General features: G+C 42.1%; 1 protein-coding gene across 2 annotated transcripts in view; it reads right to left on the reverse strand.

The window, feature by feature from the left end:
• Positions 1–10: 10 nt before the first annotated feature.
• Positions 11–23812, reverse strand: part of dhrs12 (dehydrogenase/reductase (SDR family) member 12) — a 39465-nt gene continuing 15663 nt past the window's right edge. For both annotated transcript variants that reach the window (XM_059967945.1, XM_059967944.1), the window contains exons 2-10: positions 21664–21797; positions 14331–14413; positions 13794–13889; positions 12679–12760; positions 7511–7572; positions 7251–7355; positions 4028–4118; positions 3763–3900; positions 11–537 (exon numbers count right to left, since the gene is read on the reverse strand). In XM_059967945.1, coding sequence (XP_059823928.1) covers positions 398–537; positions 3763–3900; positions 4028–4118; positions 7251–7355; positions 7511–7572; positions 12679–12760; positions 13794–13850 — 675 coding nt within the window. In that variant the 5' untranslated portion in view covers positions 13851–13889; positions 14331–14413; positions 21664–21797 and the 3' untranslated portion in view covers positions 11–397. The remainder of the gene's footprint in view (positions 538–3762; positions 3901–4027; positions 4119–7250; positions 7356–7510; positions 7573–12678; positions 12761–13793; positions 13890–14330; positions 14414–21663; positions 21798–23812) is intronic.

Consider the following 23812-nt stretch of genomic DNA (forward strand, 5'->3'; position numbering starts at 1 on the left):
AAAATTAAACTGTAATTCTTGCATATGCTTATTTTATTAATTTTACAAAACAAGAAATTGGACTAATTTAAGCAGCATTTACACTATTTAACATTTAAAAGGCACATTTTAAAAGGCTGAAAGTGTAAAGGAGATGTGTAGAGTTTATTCAAGGGTGAAGAAATAAAACAGAAAAAAACACCATAGAGGCGAGTATCAAAAGATTGAAAATGCTTACAAACATTCTATCTGACAAGCAATAAGTGGCCAAGGATCCACTCTCCACTGTATTGAGAATGTAGTGTTAGAAGAGTGGGATACCAAATTTATCAGAGTTAAACTGAGTTGTCATTCAGTTTGTGTTGGGATTGTCGTGATGTGAATGAACAGGGATCAGGACTTTGATTCCAGTGATAATTCATTTCGGGCTAGCATTGTCACAAGTACCAGGCTTAAACTTTTCTGCTAATTCCTCCAGAACTTTCATTAGTTTATGCTCCTCTTCAGCTGTGGCTCTCGTCTGGGCCAAAAAGAGATGAGTAGACACTGGGCTCCGATCTAAATTATCCGGAAGAAAAATTAAGTGTGGCATCTTTAGAGAATGATATTTGTAAAGCAAAACAGCAAACTTATGGAATACTTAATAAAATGTTCATTCTTTAATGTGTTTCAAGTAAAGCCAATACAAGGGCATCCCTGACGCTGAGACAACAGATGTGCTCAGTATTTAACTACAGCAATAATTTCATACTTTATTAAACAAGACTGCAGTACAAAGCCATAAATGAGTTGGTTTTCTCCAGCCTTGTTCAAATTGTGTGATATTGTGCTGACAACACTTCCTTTACCCTCATCTTTGTTCTTTGAAGTTGAGATAAGTTTCCCTCAGCTTTCTACCATCATACTGCAAACTAATCGTCTACAACCACACTTCTTAAAAGAGGTTCACCACGTATGTTCCGGAGTTTAACTATCAGGTGAATGTGCATGAGGTTGGGTCAACAGCCTAGCTCTACAAGAGAAGCTAACAGATCAAGTGTGTGAATCTTCCCCAACTAGCCATTCAGCAGTTATGGTTCTAATGCTTTGAGGTTATTATAAAAATATTGCTTTATGCGGTTTATAGATGGTGCAGTAGAGTACGATAGGCTATTTGGCTTTTCTAAGTTCCACCACTCAACATAATTGTACCTAATCCTTCATCTCAATATGATATTCCCTATGTCCAAAAACACCTCGTGTATATTCAGCAACCTTACCTCCACCACCTTTGAGGAATCTGCTGGCCTAGCACCTTCTGAGTGAATAAATTCTCCACTCAGTTAAGATTGTGAAACCTGGTTTCTGGATCCTCTAACTTTGAGCCTTAGAATACTGAATGTTTCAGTGAGATTGCTTCTTATTCTTCTAAACTCATTAACACAGCCCTATTCAATTTAATTTCTCATCATATGATGGTCCCACCACCTTAGTAATTAGTCTGGTGGATCTTTCTTGGGTAATATGATGACAACTGTGCCCAGTAGTTAAGGCATGGTCTCACAAGGATTCTCTAAGTATACGAAGACATTCTTTCTCCTGTGCTCAAAGCCTCGTGTAAATGATGTTCCACAGTTGCTTCCTTATCTGCTTAAATGCTTCTTTTCTTTGTACATGAACAATTAAACAACCTAACTTCTATTTAAATTAATCTCAGAATCAGCTGTGTATTAAATAATTAAATAAACATATAACAATTACAGCATGGAAACAGGCCATCTCAGCCCTTCTAGTCCGTGCTGAACGCTTACACTCACCTAGTCCCACTGACCCGCACTCAGCTCATAACCCTCCATTCCTTTCCTGTCCATATACCTGTCCAATTTTTTTTTTAATGACAATAGCGAACCTGCCTCTACCACTTCTACTGGAAGCTCATTCCACACAGCTACCACTCTGAGTAAAGAAGTTCCCCCTCGTGTTACCCCTAAACTTTTGCCCATTAACTCTCAACTCATGTCCTCTTGTTTGAATCTCCTCAACTCTCAATGGAAAAAGCAGTGCAAAAATTAAAAGTAGTAGTGAGTTAGTGTTTGTGGGTTCAATGTCCACTCAGAAATCAGATGGGAGAGGGGAAGAAACTGTTTTTGAATTGTCGAGTGTGCTCTACCTGCTTCCTGATCGCAGTAACAAGAGCAAGGCATGTCCTGTGTGATGGGTGTCCTTAATGATGAATGCCACCTTTTGAGGCATTGCTGCCTGAAGATGCCCTGGATACTACAGAGACTACTGCCCACGATGGAGCCAGCTATGTTTACAACTCTCTGCAGCTTTTTCTGATCCTGTGGAATAGCAACCCCCTCCCTGCCCCCACCCCAAACCAGACAGTGATGCAGCCATTAGAATTCTCTCCATGGCACATCTGTAGAAATTTCCAAGTGTGTTTGGTGACATCTGCTCAAACTCCCCATGAAATATAGCTGCTGCCATGCCTTTTGTAGCTGCAACAATACAGTCGGTCCAGAGATGCTCAGACATGTTGATGCCCAGGAGCTTGAAATTGCTCACTCTTTCCACTTCTGATCCCTCTGAGGACTGGTGTGCGTTCCCTCATCTTACACTTTCTGAAGTCCACAATCAGTTCTTCAGTTTTACTGACGTTGAGTACAAGGTTGTTGCCGTGACACTACACAACAGGCTGATATATTGCACTCCTGTACGCCCTCTCATCACCACCTGAAATTCTGCCAACAATTTCCTTGTATTTTCTGGATGGAGAATTTCACATTTATCCACTTTTCCTGCATTTACCTTGTAGGTGCTCATTCACACAATGTTCCTAAATCACTTTGAAGACTCTCTGCAGCATTGTTGCAACCCTTGCTTCCCAACAGGCTCACATTTCTAGCAAACTGCAAGATACTTCTTTAAGTTCTTTCCATCCAAACCATTGATCTATTGTGAATAACTGGGGCCAAATATGGATCTGAGTCGCTACTCACTATCTAGAAAAACTCCCTATTCATTTCCTCCATCAACCAATTTTAAATCCATGCCAACACGTTATCCCCAAACTCATCCACTTAGATTTCACAAACTAATCTTTTTTATCTTCCAAGGCTTTCTGAAAACTTAAATATGCCACATCCACAGTTCTCCCTTGTCAACCCTACTTCTTAAACTCTCAAAAAAAAAGTACACTCCAACAGGGTTGTCAGACATGGTTGCCTTTAACAAAACTATGAAATCGTTGGAAGTGGTGGGAATAATTTGAGTTGATTCAGTCAATGTGAATGAGCAATGTATCCAGACATGCCCTCGTGCTACTATCTTCAGAGTACAGATAAAGGAGGTTTAAGATCCATTGTCAATGATTAAGGAACAGCATCTTCCCCTCCACCATCAGATTACTGGATGATCCATGAACCCATAAACACAACCTCGTCATTCTGTGCACCATTTATGTTTTGAAATTTACAGATGTTTGTGTCTTTGCACAGCTACAGCAAAACGACAAATTTCACATTGTACACCAGTGATTCCAATTCTGATGCAACATTTGCTCAGTGTAGCAAGCTTGGGAGGCGGCGGCGAATTTGGACCCAGGGTTTCTAAACTGCAACAGACTCATGTCTGGGTCTGCTGTAGACTGTTAATCCTACTTTGTCATTGATCCCATCATCACTGTCACACAACAACGGAATAGTGGAGGCTTACTTCATTGGAATGCCCTGCATCTTTTAAAGGGACAACGGGGCAAGACGTGCCCCAAAACAGCCCGACTGGGCCAAGCCGATCTCTTACCCTGGAAGAAAAGGCCACTGGGTTGCTGTGACGCTGAGCTGGAGACAGCAAGCCAGACCAATGTGTCTGCCCCCTGAGTCGCCGTCCTCAATCTGTCCTTCATCCTTGCATGAAAACTGGGCATGGAAGCTCTCACAGCTTGTGGAGGGATGAAAATACAGATTCAAATCAGACGAGATGTAAAGGCACTCTGAATTCTATCACAAATCGGGTCAGTCATGCATTGAAAACAGGTTAGTTTGCTCTTTGATTAATTTGACACTACCTGGGGTATCAGCCCAGCCGGGATGCATGGAGGAGAAGTGAATGTTCTTGTACGTCTTGGCCCATTGTTCCGTCATAATTACTTGCTGGCGCTGGATTGGGGAGAGAAGACATCACAGAGGAAAAAGTTAATGCCGGCTCCACAATCACATCACTAACTAGAGAAAGTCTGCAGATGCTGGAACACACACACACACACACACACACAGTGTGTTGATCAATCCACGTGCTGGTTATTTGTAAGTAGAAAGAGAATACTCATCAGATCTGGCAGTAGCTACAGTTACATTTGACAAAGTTTAACTTGGAATACAGAATTGGACACAAGTTTCAGTAACACTAATAGCATCAGTTAATCCAGCTGAATTGCTTTATTATTGTCACATGCACAGATGTACAGTGAAAAACTTTGTCTTCTGTACTTTTTTTTCTTTGTTTTCTGTACAGATCAATTCATTACAGAGCATTGAGGTAGTACAAGGTAAAATTACAGAATGGAGAATAAATTATTATGGTTATGGAGGAAGTGCAGTGTAGGTAAACAAGGTTATAACATGTAGATTGTGAAGTCAAGTGTCCATCTTATCATCCTAGGGAACTGATAGCCAGGGTCTAAAAGCTCTCCTTGAGCCTGGTGGCTCCTGTGTCCGCTGGGAAGGAGGAGAAGCCAGAATGTCTGGGGTGCATTATGACGGCTGCATCACTGAGGAAGCGGGAAGTGCAGGCAGTCGTTGGAATGATGGCCAAATACCATGAGGTGCTGAGCTGGGTCCACAGCCCTGCACTTTGTGGTTACAGGCAGAAGAGATGCTGTATCGAGCCATCCTGCATCCAGATAGGATCTTTTTCATGTTGCACCTAAGAAAATTCCCGAGGGTCAAAGAGGACATGCCAAAGATTTTTAGCCTCCTGAGGAGGTAGAGGAACTGCTTAGCTTCCTTTCCTATGGCATCCATGTGTTAAGAGCAGAACAGAATATTAGTGATGTTCACACCTAGGAACTCGAAGATCTTAACCCTTGACCTCGGCATCATTGATGTAAACAGGAACGCATGTACCACTCTTCTTCCTGAAGTCAATGACCAGCTCGTTTTGCTGACGTGGAGGGAAAGGTTGTTGTTATAACACCAGGTCACCAAGCTTTCTATCCCCTTCCTGTACTCTGACATTGTTACAGCCCATTACACCGGTGTCATCTGCAAACTTGTAGATGGAGTTCCAGTAGAATCTGGTCATACAGTTGAGTGTACAGAGCCTTGTTGGGCACCAGTGTCAAGGGTAATCCGATGGAAGTGTTACAGTCTATCCTCACTGATTGTGGCCTATTGGTCACATGCTCAAGGATCCCGTTGCAAAGGGAGACGTTGAGTTCCAGCTCCAGGAGTTTGGAGACGAGCTTGCTTGGAATTACAGTATTGAGTGTGGAGCTGTAGTCCATAAACAATGGTATAACATTGTTATTTTTACTCAGATGCTCCAGAGATGAGTGCAGGGCCACCAAGAGAGCATCTGCTATAGACCTGTTTCAGCAGTAGGCGATGGCAGTGGGCAGAGTTTGTCTGGAAGGCAGGAGTTAATGCGTGCCATGACTAGCCTCTCAAAGCTCTTCATTACGGTAGAGGTCAGAGCAAATGGGCAGTAGTCATTAAACCAGGTTACGTTGTTTTTCCTGAAGTGCTGGGATGTTAGTGGCCTTCTTAAAGCAGGTGGGAACCTCGCATTGAAGCAGGGCAAGATTAAAAGTATCAAATGCTTTCTTCAGGTTCACTCTATGGAAGAGTGATCTCACGTCTGCAAGGGTGACCATGGACTCTGATGCACTGGAGGCTATCAGGGTGGGTGGTGACATTCCAGTCCCCTTCTATTCAAAATGCATTTAGCTCATCAAGAAGGAATGCGCTATTCTTGGAGATGCTGCCCAACTTTGTTTTGTAGCCTGTCATAGCATTCAAACGCTGCTACAACTGACAGCTGGTCTGTGACTCGAATTTGTACTGCATTGACTCTTGGCATCCCTGATAGATTTACTCCAAGAGACAATATGCACCTTGATTTCTTATTAAGTTCAGGGTTACCTAGACTTTAGTAGAGAATGGGTTCTCTAGTTCACCCATGGTTTTCAGTTTGTAAACACCTGGATTGTCTTCAACACCCTTGCTGATAAAGTCTGTGGTGGTGTTGGAGACACACTCATCTAGGCTGCATGGACATGGCATTGGGACCCAGAGTTAATCTGATTAGGTCAGCCACAGTGATTACAAACCTGTTCCAACAGTGCAGAACCTCTTTCCAGTTGGTGCTATGCTGAGCTTTAATATCATGGACATGTAGCTGATTATCTTGAGTTTTATATGTAACATACCTGGAATATGGTCATCTCCTTTGTGACTCATTACCTGTATTAAATCAGTTAGTCAGTTTGCTTTGTACATCTTCCTGATTTCCAAATCTAGAAAACCATGTACAGTATAAAGGGTGAAATAAAACCTACCCTGACACCCAAATTTCGTGCCCTTTTGCTTCTGGTCCCATATACCTTGATAAACCAAGCACAATTCCTTTTGCAGTCCAACCTGCAATCACCACTGTTCAGTTTACTGAAACATGTCAGAGTGAAAGTTAATCAGCCTCCACTCACAAACTGGTGACTGAGTCAACACACCAACTAGAGGCAAGACCGTAAGTTATAGGAGCAAAATTAGGCCATTTGGCCCATCGAGACTGCTCTGCCATTTCATCATGGCTGATCCATTTTTCCTCTCAACCCCAATCTCCTGCCTTCCCCCGCCCACCCCCACCGAATCCCTTCATGCCCTGAAGGAGATGAGACTCATCTTGTTCCCATCAAATGATACAGGGTGTAACTGGGCTGCTAATCCTTTGGCATTATCCTGTGGTTTTTGGGAAATTAATATTAATCTCAAAATGAAGCTCTGTGCATTTCCAAATAAATAATTGGAACTTGATTTTTCTTAAAATTTGGCCTTAAGTTGCTTTTTGAAATTATAAAAATATTTGATAGAAGACATTTTATTGACAGTCAAGATTCATCTCTCACGGTCAATTAGGAGTCATTTATAACCAGAGGAAGGCAGGGCACAATTGTAGTGGAAGAACAAAGTGGGAGGGTAGTGTTGGCAATTATAGGCAGTAGGTCATCTATTAAAGCCTCCAGAGTTGGTAACTCTTCGTAAACACATGTAGTTCAGCTTCAAAAGACAAACCTTGTTCTGTGCATAAGACATGGTCCCGTCAAATTGCCCCGTCTCAAATTGCAAATCTTCCACATTTAGTTTCTGAACGAGCATTCCTCCTGACGACACTGTGATCTGGCAGCAGGTAAAGTATTAGATTAGTACAGAGCAAGAAAGGAGAGGCAAGGTGGTTTCTATTTGGGAGAGGAGAGAGGTGGCTAGAAATGGTATGTTTAAAGAATACACAATAAAACTGCTCTTTAAAATGTGAAGCAGGCTAATGAGCTCACCACTCTAGCATCTTCAGACTTTTGGAGGAGAGGTATCAAAGCTGTGGTTAATATATATGCACCTGAGAAAAAGAGAACCATATACAAAGGTCATTAATCCATAGGGGATCACTTCAATACGCATTTATCATTTAATGCAATGTTTCCATACCCTGAAGAACAGATTGTGATTTTAGCTGCTTTAAAACTCTACTTTGAAAACTTTGCAAACAGTGTCTGCTTGCAGTCCAATAGTAAAATTTCTTGAAGTACCTTCTGTTAACATTATTAAATCATAAAATTAAGTCAAATATTTCAGATGCTTTAGGGGAATATGTCCATTTTTATAAAAACCTTGGTCAGACTTCAGGTGGAGTACACTGTGCTTCAGGAAGCATGTTATAGTATTGAAAGGGTTGCAGTGTATATTTACCAACATGGTGCCTGGGATGGAGCAGTTCTGTTATGAGGAGAGTCGTAGAACATTACAGCACAGAAAGAGGCCATTTGGCCCATCTAGTTAGTGCCAAACCTGCCTAGTCCTATCAACCTGCTGCACCAGGACCATAGCCCTCCATATCTCTCCCATCCATGTATCCCCTCATGTTCCCCTTCGACATTTCACCTTTCACCATTAACCCATGACCTCTAGTTGAAGTCTCACCTAACCTCACTGGAAAAAGCCTGCATTTACCCTATTTATACCCAACACAATTTTGTATAACAAAACTCCCCTCAATCTTCTACAGTCTAGGGAATAAAGTCCTAACCGATTCAATCCTTTCCTATAACTCAGGTCCTCAAGACCCAGCCACATCCTTGTAAATTTTCCCCACCTTCTTTCAGTTTTATTTACATCTTTCCTGCAGGTAGGTGGCCAAAACTTCAAACATTTTACAAACTGGGCCACAACAACATCTTGTACAATTTCAACAAACATCTCAACTCCGTAATTTAATACATGGCCACTTTCAAGGAATTATGGATCTGTATTCCCAGATCCTCTGCTCTAACACATTTCTCAGTGCCCTACTGCTCACCATGCAAGACCTACCTGGTTGATTATGGCTGATTCATCAAAGTGGGTCAAAATGCAGCACTAAATGCCATCTGCCATTTCTCAGCCATTTTTCCAGCTGCAAGTTTTTATAGTTTTCTTCCCTTTCCACTACACCCCTAATCTTGGTGTCATCCACAAGTTTACTGATACAGTTAACCACATTATCATTGATACAGATGACAAACACCAACAGACCCAGCACTGATTCCTGCAGAACACTGGTGATCACAGGCCTCAGGTCAGAGAGGCAACCATCTACTACCACTCTCTGGTTTCTTCCACAAAGTCAATGTCTAATCCCGTTTACTACCTTATCTTGAATGCCAAGTGACTGAGCCTTCTTGACCAACCTCCCACGTGGGACCTTGTTAAAGAACTTGCTAAAATCCACATAGACATCAACTTTCTTGGTAACTTTCTCGAAGAACTGTAAGATTGGTTAGACGTGACGTAACACACAAAAAGCCACGTTGACTATCCCTAATCAGTCCCTGTCTATCCAAATACTTACATATCTGGTCCCTCAGAATACCTTCCAATAATTTTCCCACTACAGATGTCAGGCTCACTAGTCGATAATTTCCTTGCCTTTTCTTAAGGGTCTTTCTTAAACAACAGAACAACATTAGCTATCCTCCAATAACTCTTACACGGCTAATGATATTTTAAGTATCTCTGCTATGGCCCCTGCGATTTCTGCACTCCCAACCGGGTCCAAGGAAACAGGTTGTCAGGTGCTGGGAATTTATCCACTCAAGACAGCAAACACCTCCTCCTCTGTAATCTATATAGGGTGACATTTTGGACACCATGTCCATCTTACAAATAAGTACAGATGCAAAAAATCCATGTAAGATCTCCCCTGATCTTTTGGCTCCATGCACAGATTACCATTCTGATCCTCCAGAGGACCAATTTTGTCCCTTGTAACCCTCTTGCTTTTAACTTATCTATAGAAGCCCTTAGGATTCTCCTTCACCTTGTCTGCTAGGGCAACCTCATGCTCTCTTTTAGTCCTTCTGATTTCCTTCTTAAGTGTCCTGTTGCATATCTCATACTCAAGTACCTCATTTGTTCCTACCCACCTATACCTGCTATGGCACTCTTTTCTTAACCAGGTCCTCAATATCTCAAAAACCAAGGTTCCCACAGCCTGTTATCCTTGCCATTTATTCTGATAGGAACTTGCAATATCTGTACTCTCAAAATTCCACTTTGAAGGTCTCCCACTTATCAAGTACTCCTTTGCCAGAAATCAGCTGTCCAAATCCACACTTGCCAGACCCTTTCTGATACCGTCAAAAGCAGCTTTCCTCCAATTTAGAATCTCAGCCCAAAGACCAGACCTATCCTTTTCCATGATTACGTTGCATCTAGTGATCATAATGCCATTGGTTTCAAAGTGTTCCCCTACACAAACATCCAACATCAGCCTCATTTCATTCTCTAATGGCACACTCTCTCATTGGGACTTCAACTTACTGATTATGGAAACTTCCCTGAATGCATTTGACAAACTCTTCTCCGTCTGGCCCTTTTATAGGATGGGATTCCCATTCAATATGTGGAAAGTTAAAATTACCTGCCATCGCAACCTTGTTTCTTGCCACAGTCTGTGATCTCTATAAATTTGCTCCTCTAAATCCCACAGAGTGGTCTATAATCCCATTAACTAGGTCCTACCTTTCATATTCTTCACTTTTACCCATAAAGCCTCACTAGATGACCTCTCCAGTCTGTATTGTGAGCACCGCCGTGACACTTTCCCCAACTAGAAATGCCATGCCTCCTCCTTTAATCCTTCCCGCTCTATCACGTCTAAGGTAACAGAACCGCAAAGCATTGAGCTGCCAGTCCTGCCCCTCCTGCAACCAGGTCTCACTAATGGCTGTATGTCACAGTTCCAGTTGCTGATTCATGCCCCAAGCTGATCCGCCTTTCCTACAATACTTCTCACGGTGAAATATACGCAGCTCAGAACATTAATCCCACCACGCTGGATCTTTTGATGCTCGACTTTGTATTTAGGCTTAACAACATCTTTCTCCACAACCACTCCAAGTGTATTCTGGTTCCCACCCCCCTGCAACTCTAGTTTAAACACCCCCATACAGCAATAGAAAACCTTTCTGCTAGAATTTTAGTCCCCCTCCAGTTCCAGGGCAAACTGCCTCTTCTGTACAGGTCCCACCTGCCTTGGAAGAGAGCCCAATGATTCAAAAATCTGAAGACCTCACTCCTGCACCAATTCCTTAGCCACATGTTAAACTGCATTATCTTCCTATGTCTGGCTTCACCAGCACATGGCATGGGTAGCAATCTGAGATCACAATTCTGGAGATCATGTCCTTTAACTTAGCACTTAACTTCCAGAACTCACTTTGCAAGAGCTCATCACCTGTCCTCCAGAGATGGAGAAGCCAAGTCTGTTCTTACTGGAGAAGAGGAGGTTAAGGGGACATAATTGAGGTATATAAAATAGATAACGTAGACTGTAGAAAACATATCCTTATACCAGAGGTAGATAAACCTAGAGAACATAGGTTTAGAGTAAAGGATGAGAGATTCTGAGGAGGGAACTTGAAGGGGCCTTTTTCATCCAGAGACTGGCAAGCACGGCTTGAGACAGCGGTGGAAGCAGAGTCATTGACAGCATTTTCAGATGAAACCTTGAATTGCTTTGGCACAGAAGGCTCTGGGATAAGTGCTGAGAGATGGGATTAACAGAGATGGTTGTCCAGTGATCAGTGTGGTCATATTGAGCCAAATGGCCTGTTTCTATGCTATACTATTAAGTCATTCCATTCTCTCACTGGGACACTGGTTCCCACTTTTTTCTTTCATCTGCTACACAGGGACATTTATTTAAATACACTTTTTAGAATTAAAAAGTGTATTGTAGTATTAATTAAAATAACATCCAATACTCCAGAAAACTTGAACACGAAACAGAACGAGGAACTCAGCAGGTCAGGCAGCAACTACGGAAATGAATATCAGTCCAAGATCCTTCTTCAGGACTGGAAAGGAAGGGGGAAGAAGCCTGAATAAGGTGGGGGGAGGGGAAGGGGTGGAGAAAGAGGAAGGAGTACAAACTAGTTGATAAGTGAAGCCAGATGGGTGGGGGAGGAGGGGATGGGGTGAGAAGCTGGAAGGAGAGTGGACCATGCGAGAAAAGGAAGGAGGAGGGGCTCCAGGGGGAGGTGATAGGCAGGTGAGGAGGGGAGGCGAGAGGAAGCTAGAGAGAGGAATGGAAGAGGGAAGGGACAAAGGGACAAATAACCATAAGTTAGTGAAATCAATGTTCAAGCCATCATGTTGGAGACTACCCAGAAGGCCAGTGTACTTGTCTTGGAGTCAATGCAAGATACATTCGTTGATAATGGGTCCTGCACTCAGAATGCAACCCATTGAGACACACCAGGTTATTGAGACAAAAGCTGAGAAACTTTTTCCATTTTGGGCAAGTAGTTCAGGACGAGGGAAAGGCTAGTTAGACAGGTGTGGGGGAGATTCCTTCACGTGACGATTGGGATTCTATACCTGAGAGGGCTGAGGATGTCCAGTCATTGATCACTCTGAATTTTTTTGGCCACTTAGGGAATCAGGAACATGGGATCACGTGGACAAGTGGATGAGGACAGGACCAGACCACTAAATGGCAGACAAGACTCGAGGAGCCAGACAACTGACAAATATGTGCACCTTAATGTTCTTAAATTTAAAAAAGGTGGCAAGTATTATTTGAAACAACTGTGACCATTCACTCAGAGATCTCTGTACAGGCTGCCCATGGGTTAGGAATGCCTGACTCATGGACACCTGTACACATGAATGATTTCCCACATTACTAAATCCTAAAATCTGATGTACATTCATTGCCATGATCAACAGAGCTAGTTGCACCCCCCTCCCACTCTATCTTGGCACTCTTCTCTGCTTCCACATTTTGTACAATACCATGGCAGTCTGCTTACCAAGTTCAGTGACTGTTGTACATTTTATGCTTATGGACAAAACCGATTTGTGGATACCTGTGAAAATGGAACCCAGGGACAGCCTGTACCAAAATGTTCCTACTAGGAGAGGTCAAAGTGCATTGTTTTAAAACCAGGTGATTATAGCTTACCCAAGGTATTAGTGGCAAAGTTGCTCTCCAACTGATCTGCAGTCATCTGGCGTTCATGGATCATACAGCCTGCATTGTTGATCTGGAAAGACAGCTTTAAGTAAACATGATGTCGATAAGCTCTTTGCTGCCCAGCACAGACATTCCCGTGGCTCAGTAGCCTCCTGCGTTGTAAGCTTTCACTACATTCCAAGCTCTGTAGCCAAACAGTGACGACAAGGTGGACTTTGCTAGCACAGAGAGTGGTCGGGACAGGCAGGTTGGAGCCATTTAAGGAGAGCCTGGACCAGCACGACAAGGGAACTGGTGCACAAACTCTGCAGGTGCTGCCGGAACTCCTGACTGTCATTTGCACACCCTCTACAGGGGTAAAAGGCAGGTGCACGTCTAAATGTTGCCCGTTTTGAGGCCCACTGCTTGCTCACTTGGGGGAGGAAAGCAAATTGCAAGAGAAGGGTAGGAACTAAAGGGAGTAAATTAGGAGTTCTATTGTTGGCAGAAGGGCCTATTCCTGTGCTGTACTCTCTGTTCTATTTTAGCACCAATGTGGTCAGTGACCTGCTACATTTCTGCACCCCTTTAAAGGCTCCACTTTCTTTGCCACCTATTCAGCTCCATTCTTCTGCCCGTCAGTCACATTTTCCTGCAGCGAATGGAAGGGTTTCTATCAACCAAGACTGTAAGCATTCCGACTGGTTGCATCTGCTCTGATCTGGAGGCTTCAGTGTGCTGGACTACAAGAGACTACATTCCTCTGCAGCCTCGGTCAGCTCCATCACGAGCACAACCTTCCCCACCATCAGGAGTATCCTGAAGGAGCGGTGCCTCAGGAAGGACATGCCTTCTGCTCATTACCACTGTCCAGGCATCTGACGACCAACACTCAACAATTCAGGAACAGCTTCTTCACCTCCATCAGCAGATTTTTGAACAGTCCATGAACACTTTGGGACTATTTATTTACATTGTAATTTATGGTAATTTTAAGTCTGTAGTGTACTGCTGCCACAAAAAAAATCAAATTTTGCATCATTAAATCAATTATAAACCTGACTCTGAACCCAAAAAGTGCAATAAAAACAATTTGATGAAAAGGATCAAAAGAGAATCCTTACCATAACATTCAGCTTGCCATGGGTTTGTTGGAATTCATTTGCAAACGTCCAGATCATCGTTGGCTTTGACAAGTCCAAGATGTGGACAAAAACTTCCTATGAAAGAAAATGAAGGGTCACTCATTGTAGTTTAGTAGAAACCAGATTGACTTGACGGCAGCATTTCTTCCAACAAATGATCTGTCTTTGTGCTGGGACAAGTCTTTCACTGCTGATTCAACCCAGCACCTTGCCATTATATCCAAGTTGAGGTTGAGAGTGGATCAGCTCTCTTCTTGGAAAGTAATGCTGAATACAGGACCCATGTATCACATTGCCTTTATCAAACACTCAGGCCTTAGCTCAGAATCTCATTTTCAAACACAACTTGATTCAGAAGTGGTCGCTCCACAAACTGTTCTGGAGATGCTACAGGTAGCAGGATGGATAACACAGATTCCGCATCCCCCAGGAATTACTTTGTTAAAAGGTGAACGGAAGTTTACTGTCACTACAGTCTTTACGCCTCACAAAATTATTAAGCAAAAGTGTCTTTACCTGATTATTGCTGGCATTCACAATCTCAGCCTTGGCCTCTTCAGCTCGCTCGTTGTTTCGACAGACGAGATGAACAGTTCCCCCTAAGGGAAGCCAAGGGTTTTACTGAGCACAGCAATCAGTGACCAAAGGACCCATGCATCACAGAGAGGAAGAGCAAGGTACTGAATTTCCAGTTCAAAGTTCAAATTTATTATCAAAGTTTGAATATCATATACAACTTTGACATACATTTTCTTGCAGGGACTCACAAAAGAAAAACACTATAGAACTCACTAAAAATCTCACACACACACACCGCCACATATCCAATTTGCAAAAAAAGACCAATCATGCAAATAGTACATAGAGTAAACAAAAACCCATGCAATATGAACAGCAGAATCCCCAAAAACAAGTCCACAACTGCAGAGCCTGTTCGGTGTCGAGGCAAGAGAAGCCTGTCCAAGAGCCCCATGGCTTCAGGGCGATAACTGCTCCTGAACCTGGTGGTGTGAAAACTGAGGTGCATTTAATATTTCAGTAATTGTAAACATTGTTAAATTTAGCATTCCTGTTTGTTTAAATAATTCATTACTGGTTATATGTAAAAATATGCTATCGTGCCATCACATGATACGTGCACACCTCGCTGAAAGAGCAATCTAAGACTCACACCTCTTGGGGCCCTGTCCTTTTCTTGCCATTAGTTTTTATGTTTTGGAATCACAGTGGCTTTGAGGAAAGTTTAAATGAACCTGAGACGACTACCTTACCCTCGGAACTGCAGCACGACTTTTTCTTCAGAGCAGCACATTTTCTTTGTAAAAGAAAAGGCGATTGATTTTTCAAAAAAAACACAGAAAATTAAATAATTCATGGGCTCATCAACATGGAGTACTGGGTGATGATCATTAATAAAAGCAGAAATGGCTGGCTACATCGGAAAAAATTGACACACTTGATTGTACAACAGATAACTGGAAACTATATAGGATGGATTGAACAGCATTTTAAAGCAAATTAAATAACCAATGCAAAACCATTACCAATTTTGCAGAGTCCATTGGATTTAAAGGCACAGTTTGCTTAGAAATCTAAGTGCTCCAAAAAACCAGCTGAAATTAACTTTGCTGATATCATGAAAGTCATGCAGGTACATTTAGAATTAAAACCATTGTTGACTGCAGAATGTTTTAGGTTTCATAAGAGGAATTAAAAGGAAGGGGAGTCCATTTCAACCTGCATGGCTGAAGTGAAGAGACTGCCACTTCAGTGATGGGCTTAATGATACACTGAGAGATCATTTAGTTAGAATCTTACAAAAAGCATTAAAGCCTAACAGAAGCACAACCTACATTTAAAAGAGCACTTGAAATAGATGTATCAATGGAAACAGCAGAGACACAACTGAGTTGCAGTCAGATATGAAAGTGAGCATGAACAACATTGCAACATCTAAATAGAAGCTGGCCGGGCTGAACAGTGTTACTGTTGTGGCAAGGGCTCACGTACACCAGACCATTACAGATTCAAAGGTGAAACTCGCAGAAAATGCAACAAAATGGGACACATACAAAGAGCTTATCAGGCAAAAAAAATGGACTGCACAAGGAAGAGAAGAAACAAGTCAAGTTGCAGTTTCAAAAAGTGTACTAATCTGCATGCTATTGTTGATACTGATGAGAGTGACATAAAATTGTGTAGCCTTAAGATTTACAATGTTAAAACTAACAACAGACAAGCAATATGGTTTGCACCAGAAGTGAGTGCAAATTGATTAAAATGGAATTAGACACTGACAGCTGTTACAATCAATCCACAAAATTAGTTTGCAAGTCATTTCAAAGATACTGCCTACAGATATCCAACTAAGAACTTACATTGGAGAAAGGGTAACTCTTGTGGCAATGACATTCGTAACAGTAAAATGCAACAACAAGCCACATTATGCTTGTACGTGGTAGAATAGGAGAACCAGCATTGAGAGAGCATGATTGGCTGACACAACTACAACTTGAATGGAGATCCATCCACCATTTGCATGCAATAGAGTCAACGGAAAGTGAATTAAGAAAGGTAGTGCACGATGCCACAACTGTCTCCATGCTGTAAATTATGAACCACTGTCCAACAGAGGGCAAACAGGTGTTGATGCCAGCCTCTGTGCCTCTGGTTGGAAAGCGTATTGGACCAAGGAGGGACCTCGTTGCTCAGAGGAAGCATGAAAGTGACAAGGCAGTGATCTGACTACAACAGGTTTTGTAGGTAACATATCTGAGAAAGCCTCTTAAATGGTAATAGTACAGTTACTTGCAAAATGTGGCTTGGTTTTAAGCTAGAAGAGAGTTCAAGGAGCTTCAGGAACATTGCAAGCATTTGGCTTTTACGAATATAAAAACCAACATCTACTCTGCCTATGTAGCCCTCTCTCACCCGGCTCTTATGGAAACTTGGCTTATTGTCGGTCCCACTAACAGCCATGGACTCAATAGTGAGAAGACCAACTTTTTAAAAAAAATAGGCGTCTAGGGTCGGTATGATCTGGGATTCAATCAAACAGGAACATCGTGAGGTTCCAATTAAAGAAACCTCGATTTGAGCAAGTGCTATGTAAATACCGCCCATACACAATTGTCGGTCGGCAAGAAATAACAGATCATGCACCACAAAAAGTTATAAAAGAAGTATATTTACAAATTTCAGCTTTATCAAACAGTTAGTAGGAAAAAGAGAAAAAGGGGAAAAGGGCCTATTACAGTTAACCCAGTCCAAATGTGCACACAGTTGGAGTTCATCTTGAAGTTGTCCTTCACAACCCCTACCCCTCATGCACTGGACCCACGGTCTGCATGAAAGCACACATCACATTCCAAACATAGCATGAAATCCCTCTTGAACAAATGGGCTCTCCCACGGGAGTACTGGCTTTTCCTCCTCGGAGCCATCCATCTGCACAAAGCAGGGACGGCGTCTTCAGCCATCTCCCCTCCTGTCCTCCTGCAGCTCCTGCCAAGAGAGACCCCCAAACCAGATTACTGTCCTTCATGTAACTCTTCCCCACAATCATGATTGTCCAGCTCAAGAATGTGAGTCAGCCAATGTTTCTTTACCTTAGCCAAAGCCAAAACACTTCCCAGCATGACACATGGTTTTTACAGAAAACTGCTAATTTTGAAATACCTCCTGCATAGCAGTAAAAATCCTAACCAGGGCATTACACATACATTAAGTTTATTGCATGAATTTCAAGAGGGAGACAAAAAGCTGCTTGTAAAAGTAGATGCAAAGGCCACAGCCCAGTCAGATGAATGGAAGGTGTGAATGGAGATGTGAAAACAGAGGCTTCATCAGATGATGTTATGGTTGAAGAAACCAAGAGGAAAGATCAGATTGTAAAGGAAGCAATAGAAGGAATATTAAGAGAACTCTCCAGTGAACTAAATGCACATTCCCAAGATCAAGAAAGAAGAAAAAGGCAAAGAAAGACGATGGTGACACAGTGCTATGGAAATGGAAGACAACAAGAGAGAACCAATTTCGAGAAATTAGTAAATTCAGAGATATTCACAAGAGAAAAAAGCTGGGAACAGGAGAGGAGCAAGGAATAAAGTAGATACAGGGAGAAAAGCTGTGAAGAAAAAATAAAGTTGTCCGGAGTTGTCAGAACCACTTGCTGCAGTTCCAGAGTCAACCCCTACAACCACCGCGGAGGAGGCCCCAGAATCTGAGACTGTTTCACAGCCACAAGTCTCTCCTGCCAAGGAGAGTGACCACCTTAGTCAGAATAGATGTTATCCCACAAGAGTAAGAAGTCCTCCACAGTGATTAAATCTTTAGGCCTGAGTGGGTCGATTTAAAATTTACTATGCTGTGGATGTCTGTACAGTATACTGTGTTGAGATGTAGTTGAAATGTATTCTCTATTGAGTTGGAGTTTATAGCTAAGGTGGGAAGAATGTTGTGTATTTAATATTTCAGTAATGTTTGATTAATATTGTAACTGTATGATTAACCATTCTTGTTCATTTAGGTAATTCTGGGTTATATGTAAAATTGCGTGGATTGCAAGTGTAACCATGCCACCAAGTGATACATCTGCACCTTGCTTAAAATGAAGAACTAAGACTTGCATCTCTTCGACTCCTGTCTTTTTCTTGCAATTAGTTTTTATACTTTTAAGTTGCAAACATAACAGGGTCCAAGACTCCTGCACCAGACGGTAGTCGCAAGAGGGGGAGGCCGGTCTGACCAAGGCAGGTGTTGCTGAACACGTGTTCATTTTCCGCTCTCACGCTCGACATGGAGTAATGGAGCTGACCGTGGGTTTCTCTTCCGCCATCAAGATTCGATGCAGCATCTGCCCCCAGCGATGGGCACCCAGGATGTAGCTCCACTCGCAATAGTCTAGTCCCCAGGAGACTTCAAAACGGCCAGATTGTTTAACAGCCTTCCTCTAAGATTGCTGTATGGAAAGAATACTAACCCCTACCTTACAGATGCCACAGTTTTTACCAATCTCATGTTCACCGTCAATCTGTTAGATACAGTCCTCCACATGATATCATCGGCTTCAAAGGCCCAAGTTCTGAGGTGTTGGAATCAATTAATCCAACAGGTGGTCAGAAACTTACAACCTTTTAATGGCATCCTGTATATTCAATCTTCAAAAGCACTTAATTCTGAAGGAAACAAATATTTCCTCAAAGTTATAAAAATAAGATTACTGGACTCAGTCCTTGAAGTACAGGTGCAATACATCCTCTTGCACGGTTTCATTCACCAGATTAACTCATCAACATTTAACCTTTTCATTGTCTAAGGTTCAGTATGATAACTTTGGCGAAAGCTTGCATATTAACTGATACATCTTTTAAGCTGTTTCCTACTTACATGCTTTTTGTTTGCAGGGTGTTAGAGCGAGTTTTGGGGTTAGTGCATGTGGCAATTAACTTCAACTGACTGCAGCCAACTGGCCTTCAGACTGAAATATGCATTGAAGATTAAATTTAAAATGCAGCTCAGAACAGTAAAATGTACCCAAGACAGACCAGGAAACATGCACCCGACTAATTGTCTACATATGCACGAAACCAATTTCCATGGATATGACAATAATTAACATTTATTGTGGGTGTAATGGTGGGAAGATCCAGGCATTTGAAACTGTTACATGTGGTTCAAAGGAAGCATTGTAAATATGGATTTGTTTGAATTGTCCTGGATTTTTCTTTGATCTTTAGCACAGAAAATATTGTGTAGTGCTGGGTCAAGGAGACCTTTTTCCTCTGAAAGGGTCTCCATCCCCCGCCTGCTCCATCTCACTTTGTCAGATAGTGAGTCTGTTTTTTATCTACCAGTTCTTCTCGCCAGTAACTTCATTCACACAACAACACAGGGGTCATGTAGTCAAGAGGAATTAATATTTTACAAATTATAAATAGTTAATGCTACCCTTGGTGGACTCTTTTTGAACCAGAAGCACAAAGTTATATTCTTGTCCCCAGATGGTTTCTTGAAATACTTTATATCCAAACAAAAGAAGGAATTAATATGAATTTGAAATATTAAATCAGCTATTTACCCCATCTAGTCTACTCTGTTTTTCTAGTGTGGCTTCTGCCTTCTCCCTGCAACTCTTAACCACCCCTTTACCAATCACGAAAGTATCAAACCCTGCCTTAAATATACCAACGACTTTACTTCCACAGCCTCAGTGACAATGAGTTCCAGAGATCCCTCCAGACCTCAGGTTTGAAGGGGTGTCCCCTTATTCTGTGGCGCAGGGGCAATGGAGATGTCAGTTTCTGGGTTTCTGTTGAGGTGTTTAGGAGTACAGGGGTCAGAGGTTAAGTTAAGTTAGGTGGAGTGCACCAGCTGATCACTAAAGGTGAACAAACTCTGGGAGTTACTTGAAAGCAGCTGAGGATGCCGTTGAACGCCAGCAAGATTATTGAAGGGGTCATCTCTCTGGTTTTACAAGGCTTTTCCTATGAGCTGGTGTTTCTATTTCCATCCACCCTGTCTCCTAAAGATGAACTCAAGACCTCCAAATCTACCTCGTCAAGGCCCTGGCATTTCATTTGACAACTGGCTCATGTCTGTCTAAAATGTCTCAAACACTGGTAATGTAGCTGCTTTTACCATTTGTTCCAGGTACCTACCAATCTTTTTACTTAAGAATACTTACGTCACACATCTCATTTACAACTCACCCCTCTTACCTTAAACCTATGCCGTAGTAGATGGTATGTCCCCCCCCCACAGGTGAAGGGAAAGGAGGAGGTAAAACTATCATATCCGTGACCATTAGGCACAGGAGCAGATTCAAGCCACTCAACCCATCGAGTAGTCTGCCATGCCATTTGATCCTGACTGATTATCTCTTTCAACCCCATTCTCCTGGCTTCTCCCTGTAACCTTTGACATCTTTACTATTCCAGAAGCTATCAACCTCCATTTTAAACACACCCAATGACTTGGCCTCCACAGCCATCTGTGGCAACGAATTTCACAGATTCACCACGCTCTGGCTAAATATTTCCTCCTCAACACTGTTCTAAAGTGATGTCCTTGCATTCTGAGGCTGTACCCTCTGGACTTACACCCCCACAATATAAGAAACATCTTCTCCATGTCCACTTTATCTAGGCCTTTCAATATTTGATAGATTTCAATGAGGTTCCCTCCTCTTTTTAAAAAAAAAATCCTCTCAGTACAGGCCCAGCGCCATCAAACACTCCTTGTACGTCAAGTCTTTCATTCCCACAATCATTCTCGTGACCCTCTCCAATGCCCACACATCCTTCCTTAGATAAGGGGCCCTAAAATGCTCATAATTCTTCAAGTGCACTCTGAACAATGCCTTATAAAGTATGTAAGTGGTGCTCAGATCATCAGCAAGACTTGTTTACTCTCAGGCACTGGTTACTGTCAGAAGAGGGCTTGGGCCAAGTACTGTCCACCAAAAGTTCTTCCAGCCTCATTCATGGGATTTCGCAACTTAGTTATTGAACAATCATTTTTGTGGTCCACATTTCAATTCCTTTGCCAACACAACAAAACTAATGCTTCAACACATGACCTTCCTTTGCCCAGCCCAGAAACTTTCTAGCATCTAAAGTTGTTTTATGGAAATAACCAAATATGGATTATTTTAATCCCGCAGCTGATTTTCAGTTTCATATAATGGCATGTGCAATGATAAGGGACAATTCAAATATCCAGGACTCTGCTGGAATTCCCAAACATGGATAAATAACTACCGTCCTTTTTGATGAATCATCTTCAACACAGTCCAAACAAACCATCTGGTTAACTCTGTGATGGAAGGTTTAGGGAAATGCTTACGTACCTCGCCTTGCAATTTCCAGGGCAGCAGCCTTGCCAATCCCACTGTTGGCTCCAGTGATCAGGAAGCACCTTCCTGTCACATCAACATCCAGATCTTTGGCATCAAAGTGCCGTGCTGCAGCCTCGTATCCACTCCTGTAGAGTGCAAAGCAACACGAGGAGTGAGACAGGCCCCAAACATCACCAATGAACAGGGAATGCAAAGGAGGCACGAATGAGTCATGGAAACATAGAAAATCTACAGCACAATGCTGTGCCAAACATGTACTTACTTTAGAAATTACCTAGGCTTACCCATAGCCCTCTATTTTTCTCAGCTTCATGTACCTATCCAGGAGTCTCCTATCATATCTGCCTCCACCACCGTTGCCAGCAGCCCATTCACTCTCTGCATAAAGAAAAACTCACCCCTGACATCTCCTCTGTACCTACTTCCAAGCACCTTAAAACTGTGCCCCCTGGTGTTAGCCATTTCAGCCCTGGGAAAAAACCTCTGACTATCCACACAATCAATGCCTCTCATCATCTTATCCTTGGTCGACAGGGCGTTACAAGTGGCAGGTCTCAGTATTTGGAGCTGGGTCTTCAACTTTCACGATTTATAGAAAGAACATGGATGAGGGCATCAAAGGTACTATTGTTAAATTTGCTGATACGTAGTAAAGGAAGTTGTGAACAGGGAATGAAGAGGACAGCTATGGAAGATAAGTAAGTTAGGTGAAAGTGCAAAGACATTGCAAATGCAGCATAATGTCAGAAATTGTGAAGTTGTTCACAAGCAGAAAGATAAAATCCTTATTATTGAAATGGTGAGGGTCTGCAGGGGACCTGGAAGGATTTGCAAAAAGCTAATGTGCAAAGCTGAAAGTAATTAGGGAGCTAAAATAATGCTTTTGCTTCTTTCCAGGGGAATTGATTTCAGATTCAGGAAGTTATATAAGGTAATGATGAGACAACATATGGACAATTCCTGGTCTACTCACTTAAGGGAAGATGTTAATGAAGTTAACAGTTCAAGAAGCTTTACTAAATTAATCCCTGGAATGGGGAAATAATCTCAGGAAAGATTGCACAAGCTAGACTTGTATAGTGGAATTTAGGAAAGGGGATTTGATTAAAGAGAAAAAATTAAGGGGACAAGTAAACAGGGAGAGGATATTTCCACTTGTGGGAAAATTTAGAACAGGAAGGACATGATTGCTTAAGAAGAGATTGGGCATTAAGAAACAGATTTCTTTTTTCACTTGAGTGTGGGCGTTTAGACCTTAAAGGTCAGCAGTAGGAGGATGGGCTGAAAGGCCTGTTTCTCCACTATATTTTTCTATGCTCCCAATTAATTGTATGTTCACACACTCAAGTTAATCATTTCATGCAGGATTAGCATTTGGCTTAATCTCATGATTGTTGTTTTCAATTCCTTTTGGCATAAATATTTGGAGATTTATATTTTCAACAGGATGAGTTAGGCTTTAATGTATCAAAGTGCAATCTGGTTGACTTGATTATTTTCTGTTGAGGTACAGCATGTGCCAGTTTGTACCCATTGATTAAACTTTCTCACACCTTCAGAAACAATAGCCTAGAGTCAGGAAACAGGACAATGAAATCATTGTGATTAATAACGTGGTCAATGCTAAACAAAACCAAAGAATGTGAGCAACCTTTCAGCTTCTGCAGCTCTTGCTCTCTGCAAACTATTACCCCACCACAAGAAATTATGAAACACAAGTCTCCAGAGGCCTAAGGTCTTGTGCTTTCCTTTCCAACCTGTAGATGGAGACAAGAATAAAAGCAGCAATGATGACCCTGACTCCAGAACCAGAGGAAACTATGGACGTTTCGTTCTGCATTTACTGCTTCCTTAGACAAAGTTTGCAGTGTCTTGTGCAACTGTTAACTTTTTTTAAAAAAGCATGTGAACAAGCTAATACTGGTTTATTGGAATTGAAATACACTGACAAGCTTTTATGTGCAGATAGATCACACCATACACAGGTTCATGGAGGTCACAAAATGGAAAACCGAACGCACAATATACTGGAGCGGCAACAGAGAAAGCAGCAGTACAGGTAGACAGTTCAGGTTCAGGGGCCTTCAAAAGTAGATGGGAAATCAATTATCTGCCTTTTAACATAAGGGGTCTGTTCAAG

This window comes from Hypanus sabinus, chromosome 4, assembly GCF_030144855.1.
Source record: "Hypanus sabinus isolate sHypSab1 chromosome 4, sHypSab1.hap1, whole genome shotgun sequence".
Lineage (NCBI taxonomy): Eukaryota > Metazoa > Chordata > Chondrichthyes > Myliobatiformes > Dasyatidae > Hypanus > Hypanus sabinus.